This window comes from Electrona antarctica, assembly GCF_951216825.1.
Source record: "Electrona antarctica genome assembly, chromosome: 20".
In the NCBI taxonomy this organism is placed as follows: Eukaryota; Metazoa; Chordata; class Actinopteri; order Myctophiformes; family Myctophidae; genus Electrona; species Electrona antarctica.
The window spans coordinates 27,264,250-27,278,080 of NC_136801.1; the positions used below are offsets into that span (position 1 = coordinate 27,264,250).

General features: G+C 45.6%; 1 protein-coding gene across 1 annotated transcript in view; it reads left to right on the top strand.

Annotated features, from left to right (window-relative positions):
* The first annotated feature begins 315 nt into the window (after positions 1 to 315).
* bmp6 (bone morphogenetic protein 6) overlaps positions 316 to 13,831 on the top strand; it is a 67,880-nt gene continuing 54,364 nt past the window's right edge. Inside the window, exon 1 of the mRNA XM_079490100.1 lies at positions 316 to 832. Within this exon, the coding sequence (XP_079346226.1) occupies positions 394 to 832 (439 nt within the window). The 5' untranslated portion in view covers positions 316 to 393. The remainder of the gene's footprint in view (positions 833 to 13,831) is intronic.

Below are 13,831 nucleotides of genomic sequence, written 5' to 3' on the forward strand. Positions count from 1 at the left end.
ATACATCCACTAAAGTAAAATGGCTTCTTTCAGGAGAGTTGTTATTCTTTTACGGGTGAACTTGGCTTCAGACCTTTGACTGGGGTCTAATTTAGACTTGCTTCTTGGAGCTTTCAGAATAACTTTTACATGGTGGTGCCACTCGAAGCAGGACGTCAGTGCGCTACGGGATCAGAATGAGAACGGTGCCAGTACTATTCTACGCGTTTTGTAATGGAACGTCTATTTTAAATGGCTTGATACTTTTTTATTTGCTACGGCTGTGATAGGCATTTGCGCACCTGAATACAAATTTGTTTTATTTCTATTGCGTCTATTTCAAATTGGATATATAGCGGACTGAAAGGGACAGTTGGTGGGAGAGAGAGAGACACTTGGGACGACAGACACACCATGACAAGCTGCTGGTTTGCCTTCGTTGGATTGTGGTGGAGCGCTTATTGCACGTTCCTCATCGCGGCAGGTAGCAATTATTTATTCGATGGAACAAACAACGAGGTGGTGCACCCGAGCTTCGTCCAGCGGCGGCTGCGGACGCACGAGAAGCGAGAGATGCAGAAGGAGATCCTCTCCATCCTCGGACTGCCCCACAGGCCCCGGCCTCACCTATCCAGTGGAAAGTACAACTCCGCGCCGCTCTTCATGTTGGATCTGTACAACACCATATCGAACGAGGAGAAGAACGAGGTGGACGGCCTCTTGGACCAGTATCACCATCAGTCCTCCATGCTGACGACCACCCAGGGTCCTAACCTGGCGGCGGCGGCGGCGACGTATCAAGAAAATGCCTTTCTGAACGACGCCGATATGGTGATGAGCTTCGTCAATTTGGGTAAGCCCCGGCCTGCAGTGCAGTCAAAACGTTATTATAGCGAACTAAACCAAACAGCCGAGAGTGGTGTTTTTAAAATTAACATTTAAGACGTTTTATACACGATATTTGATGCACTATTAAACATTTAAGCGTCGCTGTGTGTGTGTGCGTCAACGCCGAGAAGTGAGCAGGTGTTCCGCAGCAGTTGATTACGCACCGAAGCTAGGCTACTTTACGCACAAAAAGTTGCCGAACTCTAAACTGCTCTTATGCTTTTTTGGTTATTTATTTTGAGATTCGAAGCCTTTACATACATATATTATTTATATAGCTGAAGACTAAACGTATTGTTGCATTTGGTTTCCGTGATAGATGGGCCCCCTTCGGCTCATTTCTCCGGTTGGAAATGCTGTGGTCAGAGTGTTGTTGTGCAATCTCCATGATTTATGTGTCGGGGAAGAAGGAGGGAAATGGACCTCGTATCCTCGCCGAACTATCAACAGCCACCGCAACCACCACCACCACTACCGCTGGTATTTGTATATAAAAGGCTATTCCTGGCGCTGACCTCCCGGGGGCCATACGAGTTGTGGTTTCGTGCGTAAATTGCGTCGCATTGTTTGTGTTGCCCCGCTAGATTTTCCCTAATTAGAACCGATGACGATAAAGAGAGAGAGACACTTTAATCATAACGGGTTGGAACATAAAAGCCAGCGGCCCCCTCCTTCCATTAGCAGCTCCACTGTTTACAGAGAGACTCTAAACAGAGTGCGTGAAGATAAACAGGGCCTGCCAGAGCCAGGCGCGTTGGACGAGGCGGCTTAAAGCTAGATGGATCGTCATTCTTTCTTGGGAACTTTGGACGTTGTCATTATCCGGCCATGGGAAAGGAATAAAGTATCATTGAATAGGAATGCATTCTAAAGCTGTCTCCTTAAACCTTTTTTGAACTGCAAGATCCCATAGTTAGATCTACTGTATGTAGAAGGGGTCCTTGGTAAAATTATAGGCTAACGAGGAGCCCTCACAGTGTAGGTTTATTGATGGCAATAAATATGAATTGCATGAAATATGGATTGCCACATTCTGACTCTTTCCTCCATAAATCCCAGCTTAATAGACATAGCCTGCAATAATACCACAAATGAAGGAGGGGGATTTTCTTTCAGAATTGGCCATGATACAAAGTTAGTTATAAACTTAAAGCAAATGCCCCTGTACTTATTGGTCCTCTGAGTGTTCCTGTTGCAATGCGTGATGATGAAAACCAGATAGTGGGACAGAAGAAGGGGGCCGCCGTTTCTCAAATAACCAAACGGCTTTGCTGGCTTCTGTGTGTGGGAGTGTTACGGACCGGTGGTGGTGGTGGTGTTTGTATATCTGTGGCTTTTTTTGTGCAATTCCTCTGCTCGTTGTCAGTCGGCGTTCGCAGTCCCGCTGCTTTGTTGCACATCTGGCCGTCCACTTTGATTAATCACGTCCTGTGCATCTTCTGACGATTCCCTCAGATTTCTCTGGTGTCCAGGGGGGATTAGGTTGCCATCTCCTCCTGTCGTACTGTTCGTACACAGAGTCCTAACTGGCCTGGAGGAGGGACGGCTTCCTCCCCAAATGTGATTGTAATTAATGTCGGACAGGCCAAGGCTCCCCATCTGCTTTGCAAATAAGGCCCTGCACGACTACCGTGTGTCATCGCCATCCGATTAGTTTTTAATGCGTCTCTCCCTCTTTCTCTCTGCCCCCTCTCCCCATTTCTCCCTCTCCTCCATCTCCCCCTCCTCTCTTTCTGTCCCCCGTCTCTCTGTCTCTCCCCCGTCTCTCTGTCTCCCTCTCTCTCTCTCTCTCTCTCTCTCTCTCTCTCTCTCTCTCTCTCTCTCTCTCTCTCTGTCTGTCTCTCAATCTTTCTCTCTCTTGGAGTGGTTTGCGTTGAGTGACTTAGAAAGCTATAGAAGAAGAAAAGTCCAACAATACTTCTGGGTGGTCTTTGTTTCAAAAACTACTTCTAAAATCTGGACGTCACGTGTGGCCAAAACATGAAGTAACAAATTAAAACCGAGACAAATGTAACTAGGAACAAATGAAAGAGCCCAAACAATCCGTCTGAAAAGTTTTGAAATTTTGGGTGCAGGTTTCACTGGCACGGCACGGATCAAGGCCATAGTCGCTCATTAGACATTTCACTGAAAGGTTCTTGTTTGGCCAGACTCGATCCATTTCTGTGTGAAACTGTGAACCAACCCGTTGGGAAGGGAAAGGAGATGACAGTAGTTTCTGCTTTAACTGAAGTGTAGCTTGTTCACATTAGATTTGAACCCAGATTCTACCTATTATTTACACTATAAAGACATCTCTCATCACCTCCATGTAAAGAAGTATGATTTCAAATAGCCGCAGACCTGAACCGGTAACCATGGAAGACGTTGGCTATGATTTAGGCTCATGGGTCTGTGCTGATGTCTTTCACAGCCAGCTACTGCAGCAGCGCAGATAGAGTGCTCATTTTCAGAAAGGATTCTCTTGGGAGGAGAGTGAGGGGGAGAGAGAGAGAGTGAGAGAGAGAGAGTAGGGGGGGATAGATTTAGGAGCTCCAGCGCAACATCCAGTTTCAACTTGTGCTTATAGTGTGTGAATCCAATGCCTCCCTCTCCCATCCCTTGCCAGCATGATTCATGTGGACCTCTTGTACAGCCACTCTCTCTTCCATAGCTTTCATCACTGGTCCAGAATGACCCGTTGACTCATCGGGGAAAAGAGAAGCGAGCAAGTGGTGGAAAAACATCACATTCACGGCCGGGGTGACCAGAAGCATATTTTTCCTAGCTACCTTTTTCATCTTCATTCCTAAAATAGCACGTTCATCACTCTTTGCCTTTGAGGACGTTTTCCACTGAGGTCTGAGTGAGGTGACACTGTGTGTTCGGCATGACTCATGCTGTGTGACAGACTGCAGGTCCCGACTTGTCCTAATACACTGCCAGTTGCTCCTAAAGCTACCGTAGCAGTCAATTAACTAAAGCAGACACACACGCACGCATGCACACACACACACACACACACACACACACACACACACACACACACACACACACACCAAACACACAACACGTCGTGATGCAATGTGTTGTGCTTATAGATTTGCTACTTTTGAAAAATCTCAAAAATGTTTGGAATATTTAGAATTTCTTTGGAAAATAGGGATGTAAAGGTGGTTGCACACCACCTGCTAAAAATCCGAAAACGCGTCCAGTGTTTGTACGTAAACGCCATAGCTTTTTGAGCGGTGCTCCGCTCCATTAAGCAGCTATGTGTGTCTGTCCCTCCCTATGTATGTGTGTCCCTGTGTTCGAGCACGGAAAGCTACAAAATAGACTTTTCAATTCAGATTTTAATTGGAATTGTACAGTAGCTTAGTTAAGCGTCTTAATCTGCTACATCAGCTGATCTTAATTAATGTGCAAAAAACAAAACAAAACAAAAAGAAGAAATCGTACCTGTTTTGAACTGATGGGTGCAGGCTGCTCAACATCACCGCTGGCTGGCTGCCAGCGGAATTGCAGCTGTTCGTACAGACATACATACAGACACACACACACGGCCAATCATTGGAGCGGTTAGGCACCCCTCAAAACCTAAAGGCCAGACCAGTATTGGAAAGGGCCATGTGAACTCTTACTTGGTCTCTGTGAGTTCACTGCACAGGTGTTTTCACTCTCAGAGTTAAATGAACACACAGGATTTGCAGTGTATGATGTCCAGAATAGCCATCGTGGGGGATTAGGGTCTTATTTGCTGTTCCTATCAGGTTTGGTTACTTTGGTGAAGTTATTACTATGTGGCAGCCGTAACTTAAGGATGCACAGGAATAGCGTTTGGTTTCATGGTTCACAGAACGAGAACTCCAAATGTTAGTCCTGTGTCACCCATGTTTAAATGTGATGGGTCTCGCTTTTGCCCTGCCTCTCCCGTGCCAAGACAGACAGACAGACTGACAGACCGACAGGTGATGAGGGGGCCTTCGTTAATCTTGTCTTGGCAGTGGTTGCTGCCATCTCTTGTTTACGCTCCCATTCATGTCTGTTTGTGTGCTGGGTGGGTGGTTGGAGAGGGGGAAGGTCCTATAATAATCCAGGAAAATCCGTCCTTGGCTTTTAGGGTCGAGTCTTGTTCCAACTTTGCCTGTGGTTTCAAATACCCTCCTCTGTTCTGTGGTTTTCGTGATTCACAGGTGAACCTGTCCCCACCCTCCTGCCGCATAGCCAAATCACTCTTCTTCCAAAAGTCTAGATACTACGGCCATTTAAATGCAGGTTCAATGATATGGTGTAAAATAGTTTGTATATGTCTGCCAACATGTCTACTCTTAGTCCCATCATTCTTTTTATTTTTCTTCCTCCTCCACCTCTCATCCCACTTTCTGCACACTTCATTGGATTGCTATAGCTGAGCTGTCACTTCGCCCTCTTACCCAAGTCAACAGCTATCCACATCAGGCCCAGCTATCCTCCCACACTAAAGGCCAATAAGTCATAAATCAAAAAGACGGGGGTTTTCAGTAGATTAGCTGGGTCTAGACAACCCATGCCTGGCTTATACTGAAATGCAGCGCCCTTTAAAAAATGGCTGTTTTCCCTGTCTTATGATGCCCGCTGCATTTCTGAGTTCCCCTAAGCTCAGGTAAGCCACTTCTTTTGCACCCAAAACATGTCCCAAAGCCCTATCATGATCAAATAATTAGTTGGGTGCGATCAAAGAGTTAATTGTTGGATAGGTGTGTGTGTGTGTGTGTGTGTGTGTGTGTGTGTGTGTGTGTGTGTGTGTGTGTGTGTGTGTGTGTGTGTGTGTGTGTGTGTGTGTGTGTGTGTGTGTGTGTGTGTGTGTGTGTGTGTGACTGTGTGACTGTGTGTGTGTGTGTGGTGTGGGCTTTGGAAAAGTCTTGCTAAACCATCATGAAATGCTTCCTGCAGAGAACCTTAAAATAAAACAATAGCACACATCACTCCACCCCAACTTAGCGAGTACAGTAAACAGTATTAGGAGGAAATGGAGCAAGGAATTCAAGATATGCTGCAATGGAATAAATCTTTGCTGAGACGTAAACTTGGCAGTTGGTACCTGTTAGCAATGGTGGGAAGAACTACATTTAACAAACTGTAAACTGTGTTTGTTTTCATGTGTTTAAAGCATCAGAAAATGCCACTGCCGCCAATGCCATACTGTAAGTTCCCCTTGAACTCTGAATGTGGTACAGGAACGGCCCAAGATATACAAATGATTCCGCTTATTGAGTTACAGCATTTATAAGTGCTTCCCTTTTCTCCTGTTTGGATTGTATTGGTTGTCAAGTTCTTTGGCCAAACACTCTGCTGCCTCAAAGCAACAAACATACTTAATGGAGGAAACATCTCTGTTTCACAGCATTATTACTTTTCCAGTTGTGCAGTGTTTCTGTCAAAAGCACAAGGTGTCAGAGAACAACTCCATTGTCAATGTGATTCAAGTTTATTTTAGGTCTTAATATCTTATGTTTGTGTTACTTTATTGTCCTCAGCGAGTGAGAGAATTGCCTCCAAAAGCTGTATTTAAGTGTGTAGTGTGTACATAGACAGGGATGAAGGCATGGGCTGCGTGGCTCCCGTTAGTTCGACCATTACTAACCTTACTAACCCTATCTCTAACCCTAACCGAAACATAACCGCAAGCATGGGAGCAGCGCATGTTCGCCAACCTTAATGCATGTTCGCCAACCTTAATCCGGTCGCCAACCTTAATGCATGTTCGCCAACCTTAATGCATGTTCGCCAACCTTAATCCGGTCGCCAACCTTAATGCATGTTCGCCAACCATAATGTCGAACTAACGGGAGGTTGAACCACGGGGCAGTCACCGAAGGCATGCGTGCAGCCGTGCACTGCACACACGCACACCTAAACCACTCCAATGTGATTCAAGTTTATTTTCAGAGGTCTTATGTTGGTGTGCGTGGATATAAGTGTTTGTTTATAAGTGTATGTATGTGTTTTGTGTGTGTGTGTGTGTGTGTGTGTGTGTGCATGTCTTTGTGTTACTTTATTGTCCTCCGCAAGTGAGAGAATTGCCTCCAAAAGCCGTTTAGGTGTGTACTAGCTGTGTACATACATAGACAGGGATGAAGGCATGCGTGCACTGCACACACGCACACCTACAAACACACCCACAAACGCATGCACATACAAACACATACACACCTCAGGTTGACCCTGAGGCCGGGAGATAGCCGAGAGAGCATTCCATTTTCTGTCACACAACCTGCTCTTACACCCCCCACCCACCCACCCCAGCTGATGATATCAGTCCTTTGCACGATATAACTCCAACCTGCCAAGATAGCTGCCACGATTGGCTACGGCTTATTTTTGTTTTTCATTGTAATTTCCTTTTTCTCACTCCTTCCGTCTGTCCGTTCTCCCTTCCTTTCCTCCTTCCTTCCTTCCTTCCTTCCTGACTCCGTCCCTACCGCCTCGTGCCTTCATGGACGTAAGTTCTATCCAGCTGCTGTGATAGCTGCAGTGTCGGGAGGGACGCAGGAGTGAGAGAGGAGATAAGAACGTGAGACATGGCACACTCCCGAAACGTTAACGATCTGCGGAGTGGAGCTGATAACATCTGATTACAGCCCCCATTTATCACCTGCCATGCAGGCATGCAGGAATTTGTTCTGTTTGCTCTGCTACGCGTTGAGGACTAGTACGGGACAGGACACAACCTTTAACCACTTGAACCCCATGTACTGTATGTTGGGGTGAGCATTCAGTGAAAATGGTAGCGTGGCATTGGTTCGACCTCCCGTTAGTCCGACCATTACTAACACTATCCCAAACACTAACCTAACCTCACAGGAAGCCACGGGTGATTTGTAACCCGCAGCACGGGCGATTTGTGGTGATTTGTAACCCGCGGCACAGGTCGGACTAACGGGCGGTCTGACTTAAGGGCAGTCCGCGTGAAAATAGCAGATCTACAAGCTCACAATGTGCTGCGTTGCGACACCTTTTGAGCTCTTAGATCGGCTATTTTCGCCGAAGATATTTAGTGTAGACCCGGAACAGGAGGGGGCCTAGTCTACAGCCCTGTGGGACTCCGGTCAAATAAGTATATTGTGGTTTAATTAGTTAAGTTAAGTCTACAGTACTCTCTCACCATCTCTCTTTATTCTTTTTAACGTGACTCCTCTGCGTTTGTACGCCTTTCGCTCAGTTCTGTACGTGTTTGCCATGGTTGCTTTTACTCTCGGTCTCGCTTCTATTTCTGTCTTCTTCTGTACGGAACGGTGTTGTTGCAATCGCAGAGCTTAGCTTAGTCTTTTGCAATGCTGCTAAAAGGTTGTGGTACAGTATTAGCCTTGTGCGTTAACTCACTGCCAGAATGCCAGATTGAACCTGTTGCACCTGGGCAAGAATTGCTTGACATTATTTGAAACAAGAGGAAAACAAACACGGAAAACATTTGAAGACAGAGGCAGCTAGTGTCTGACTAGGCAGTTAAATGCATGTATGTGTACGTGTGAGTGTTTACATGTCCTGGTTAATAGTGCTCTCTCACTAATAGTGCTTGCTGTTCATTGTAAACCTGTCTGTCAGCCTTTGTCTTGCATTTTGTCTGTCCTGGAGGAGGCCTTTTAGTGGGCCCTGGAGCAGAGATCATTAACTTGGAATTAGGGTGTGTGTGTGTGTGTGTGTGTGGGGGGGGGGGGGGGGGCATGTCTATGTGTGAAGGAGAAAAACAAACAGGGGTTGGACAGAAGCATCGATCACAGAGTTATAAAGACAGTAGTATCATAAGTGAGTGAGGAGGTGTGTGTGTGTGGGAACACGTACATTGTTATGCACCTCTTTCTACTGTGTTCATTCACATGCACACACACACACACACACACACACACACACACACACACACACACACACACACACACACACACACACACACACACACACACACACTCAAGACAAGGGACGTTTATTTCTAATCTTTAAGAAAACGAAAACTCAGTACATGCAGTGGCAAACAGGAAGGCTTTTGCTTTGATTTAAAAGTACTGAGAGTTGTAGCAGGCAGGCATTTGTCTGGGAGTTTGTGCCACATATTCGGAGCATACACAACTGAATGCTGCTTCTCCACCTTTTAGTTCTGCTTCTGGGGACAGAAAGCAGCCTTGTCTGGGATTACCTGAGAGGTTTAGATGGTTCACAATTTGTACGGTATCAGACTTGTGTTTTGGCCCTTAGCCATTCAATGCTTCAGAAATCTGCAGTAGTATTTTGAAATCGATTCTTTGACAGAGCAGCAGCGTTCTGTATCAGCTGCAGCTGTCTTATCGATTCTTTATAAGTAGACAAGACACATCTATATGTTTTTTTTTTGTGGCTTTTGCCTTTATTTTTAATGGAGGGACAGACAGTAGGCTGACAGGAAATGGGGAGAGAGATGGGGGGAAGACATGCAGTAAAGGCCATCGGGATCGGGAGTCGAACCCGCGGCACACTGCCAGACTGGATTACCAGCCAAGGTGCCTGGACCACTGAGCCATGGCCCAGGCCACTATCTATAATCTTTGATATATATTCTGGACGGTGATAGTAGGCTCGACTTACTAACACTATTAATGTGGCTGTTTAAGTTCAGGTTTGAGTTTATGACAGAGCCTGGTACGAGTTGGACCTTCTTTTCTTAACTTTTGTGTAGTAATTATTTAAATTAATATGAATTATTATTACCTCATGACATTGTCAAACCAACACTGGCTAACACTGCAGACTCTTCGGTCAGCAGATATTAATTTCGCACAATGTCACATACAATGACTTTTATTTGATCTTTTCATACCTCTAACAATGAATGCCTGTACAGTATGTGTTGATAAAAAAAAGACTTGTGAGCACGGATGAGTCACTTCACTAGGACCTGCATGTTCACAGTGTACCCAGTTAACCCCAGCCATTACCGTAATGGCCTCCTGGTTTGCTCTGTCAGAACAGAGCTACTGTAACTGTACTTGTGTTTAATGGAGATGACAGCAGTGGACAGGAATGACATAAATGTCACGGCAAGCATTCTTCTGTCAAGCCACCGGGACGGCCCCAGGATTTATCTCTGGCCAATAAAAAGAATGGGGTGGGGGGGAATGGGGACACACACACCCAGATGTGGGGGGGGGGGGGGGAACGGGGACACACACCCAGATGTGGAGGGAGGGGGTGGGAGACCGAGACAAGCAACAGGCCAGCACTGATTTAGGATCCTAGGAAGGTCATAGGAAGGCTGTGTGTATGCATGCATGCATGCGTATGTGTGTGATAGTGTGTATACTGTATTCTAACGCGGTCTGCATAGCATGCATTCATGTGTGTATGGACACTTTATGCGTGGGACGCAGTAAACGTGGAAACACAGCATTTGTCAATCGAGGATCTCATCTGGTTGTCCAAACTGTCTTTTGACACCGTGTCACACAGGGGAAAGTTGCAACGCCCCGCAGCGCCTCTCCGGTGTTTCTGGGGTCGGCCTGCGCTCCAAAGAGGACGTGCCTGAAACAACAACCACGAGAATAAGGCCCCCCTGCGTGCTCCGTCGATCCCGACACTCCCTAGCAAGAAGTCTCCCTTTAAACTAGGCTGCCACTGACAAATTTATGAGCCCTTGGCTGACCCGAGGGCTGACTTTCCAAACATGATACTAACAGGAAAACAGTTGGAGATGAGAGGCAGAGATCAGGAAGGGATCACGCAGAGAGAGGGAGAAAGGAGAGACATGATGGGATCATACTTAAAGGCTACAAAGAGAGACATCATCCAATGAAAGAAAGCAAAGTACACAGACTAGAGTGCAGATGGCAGATAGCACATAACATTCAGAGAGAGATAGAGAGAGAGAACATCCTGATACAGATGTGACAGTTTACCATTACAGTTTGGTAGGTGTTAGGATCGTGTAAGCGATTTCCACCAGAGTTGAGTTCAGGAGGGCTCGTTTTGGCTCACTCTCAAGTCTATGTATGTGCAGTGTTATACAACAAATGCACAACTTTTTAAGCACTTAAAATGATCTAGTAGTCTTACTCCAGTGGAAATCCCTTACATGCTATTAGGGGTCATATTCCACACAGAATCGGCAGTATCATACCCCCAAGGCACTGTGTGAGTTGCCACAGTTGACCGGTAGACTACCTAAATCCTAATGTTAAAATGATCTTAGCCTAGAGATGGTTGCATTTAGGTGTGGTAAGGATCTGGGAGAGCTGGTTGGTCAATGAGAATGCGTGACCTCAAAACCACAGATTCAGTAGAGAGCCATGACCGGACCACAATGCTCTCAAGCTTTGTTGTGTTTCACGTGAAAATATAATGGTCATGCATATGCTTTTTTGTAAATAAAAACATCAATCAAAAAAGATTCAAAATATATGCATTTGTCAGTGAAATCTGGGTAAAGACATCCCCTAAAAACAAAAATACATTGCATGGATGCACCTGGGACGTATCCTCAGTGATGTATCCCAAGGTCATCGGGGTTTCGGGTCTCCCAACATCATACCCCTCACTCAGGTGACCCAGCCGGGGTGATCAAGTCCCGACTTACGTCCCAGTAGCTACCCTTGATCAGTCCCATTAGGGACAAACCAGGGCCACACAATCCGTTCCTCCTGAACTACTCTGCCGGGACTGGGAGGTACTATTCTGGCGTGTGGAAGGACTAGGCTCTGTGGGTTGACTCCCTAGATAGATACAAAAAAGGATTGAAAAGACATAAACTGATCTTTTTCCTTTGACAAAGAAATGAAACACAAAGGATCCTAACTTACCACTAAGGGGTTTTTGAGTAAACCTGCCTGGCTCCTCAGTCTTGATTGTGATGAGTACGCTCTCTCCCCCATGTCTGTCTGTCTGTCTGTCTGTCTATGGATACTGTAAAATGGCTTGTTTACTTGAATTGTGGATGTTCAGATGCCTGATACTGTGATACATAAACACTCTCGTTTCGTCATATTTGGAATAGAAGGTTGTGTTTATATGTAAATATATACATCTATACTGCACTATACACAGAGTCACCCGCACACAATGTTTCTCTCATTCTTTCTCACAGACTCAAATGTTTAGAGGCACAATTCATCTCGCTCTCCCCCTCTCTCTCTCTCTCTCCCTCTGTGTCTCTCACACACACAGACAGACAGTTTAAGTTTAGGCCTACTTGTCTTTTGTATTGTTCATACTCTCCTAATTTATGTGAGATTATAGATTGGCTATTCTTTTTCACAGCGTGACATCATGGCTAATCATATAAATCAGGCTTCAGACTGCTCCAATATACTGTGTCTGTGATATATATATATATATCTCTCTCGTAATGGTTTATTATATGTGGTTTTCCCCCATCATCCATGAAATGAATGAACGAGGCAGGTGGGATTTACTTTCTTTGAGGTCTTTTGAGGTCTTTTGCACCCCTCACGTACCTTTTACCATAGGTTTCAGATGGACCTCTTTATTGTAGGCCAATCTAATCATGGGGATCTCTTTGACACACAAGAAGAAGCACAAGAAATTTGGCGTTAACGGTGCAGTGGTTGGCGAAATGATCTCAGGCGGACACAGAGACAGACACAGAGACAGACCCTCCTATAGATAGACATCTATAGTCTCCTGCAGAGCCACGCTGTAAAAACGAAAAGAAAAAAAAATCCACATGAGAACAACTTGGCTCCAATGTTGATCTCGAACTTCATGTGGCCAGCTGTGATATCAGTCATCCCTGACATATCACATTGATGTTTGACTCCAAATCCTGGCAAGGTTTCGTTTCCCGATTAGAGCCCCTTTGAAATTGATGTTAAATATTTCGAAACGTATGAAACATATGTTTTATACGTTACACTGTACTATAGCGATGTGCTCAAGAAATGTGGCCCTGCTCGGTACAGCGGTTTGCTGGATCAGCCCCAGACACACAGTCACACAGACACTGTTATAGACGGCCCTATAGACTCAGCCGCAGAGCCACGCAGTAAAATAAATCGCAGCACTAGCGACCTCTACTGGTTGAGTGGGTCGACCCTGCTTAACTGTTCAACTGGTGGGGTTAATCTGAGTGGAGATGGCATGAGCCCCTGCAGGCATGTGTTGTGCCCTCCTCCAGTGAATTTCCTTGCTGTCGTGTTTAACCCATTTTGAGCGGGAACCCTTTTTGGTGTTACATACATTATGTTATAATTTAGCTATTGAAAAATAGCAGATCTACAAGTTCATAGCGCGCCACCGAGTGGCGCGCTATGAACTTGTAGGTCTGCAATTTTTTGAAAAATCGTAAAAATGCGGCGCAAATCTTTGAATAGCTATATATTCTTTCAGAGGGAACGTTTTTTTTATTTTGTCGTGTTTAAAGAAGTGGCTGGCGGCTCCATGTGTATTGGAGGAGACATGTGGTTGTCTACACCCTCCTCAGACCAACAGTGGGAGTTGGCAGTGACAGGCGAAGGACCGCAGCACAGATGGGGAACTAACATCGACCAAATTGGGAGAAGTTTGGTCGAAAAAAGAAACATCCGCTCTTGATTTCGAAAGTGTATATTGTGACTGGCAGTTTCCACTGCATTGCATGGTCATGGATGACTTGAAGAAAAGGGAATACGGACTCTTTAGATTTTACCACAACAATATCATGTTGATGTTGCAGACAGACAGGTGTATTATTAGAAACATTACTTCATGATTTATTTTTTATTATTATTCCTTCTGGATGGCCAGCTCTCCTGCTTTCTTCATATGCCTGTGTGTGTGTGTGTGTGTGTGTGTGTGTGTGTGTGTGTGTGTGTGTGTGTGTGTGTGTGTGTGTGTGTGTGTGTGTGTGTGTGTGTGTGTGTGTGTGTGTGTGTGTGTGTGTGTGTGTGTGTGTGTGTGTGTGTGTGTGTGTGTGTGGTTGCATGCACGTGTTTGCGTGCGCGTGTGTGCCGTGCGTGTGTGCTGTGCGTGTGTGCTGTGCGTGAGT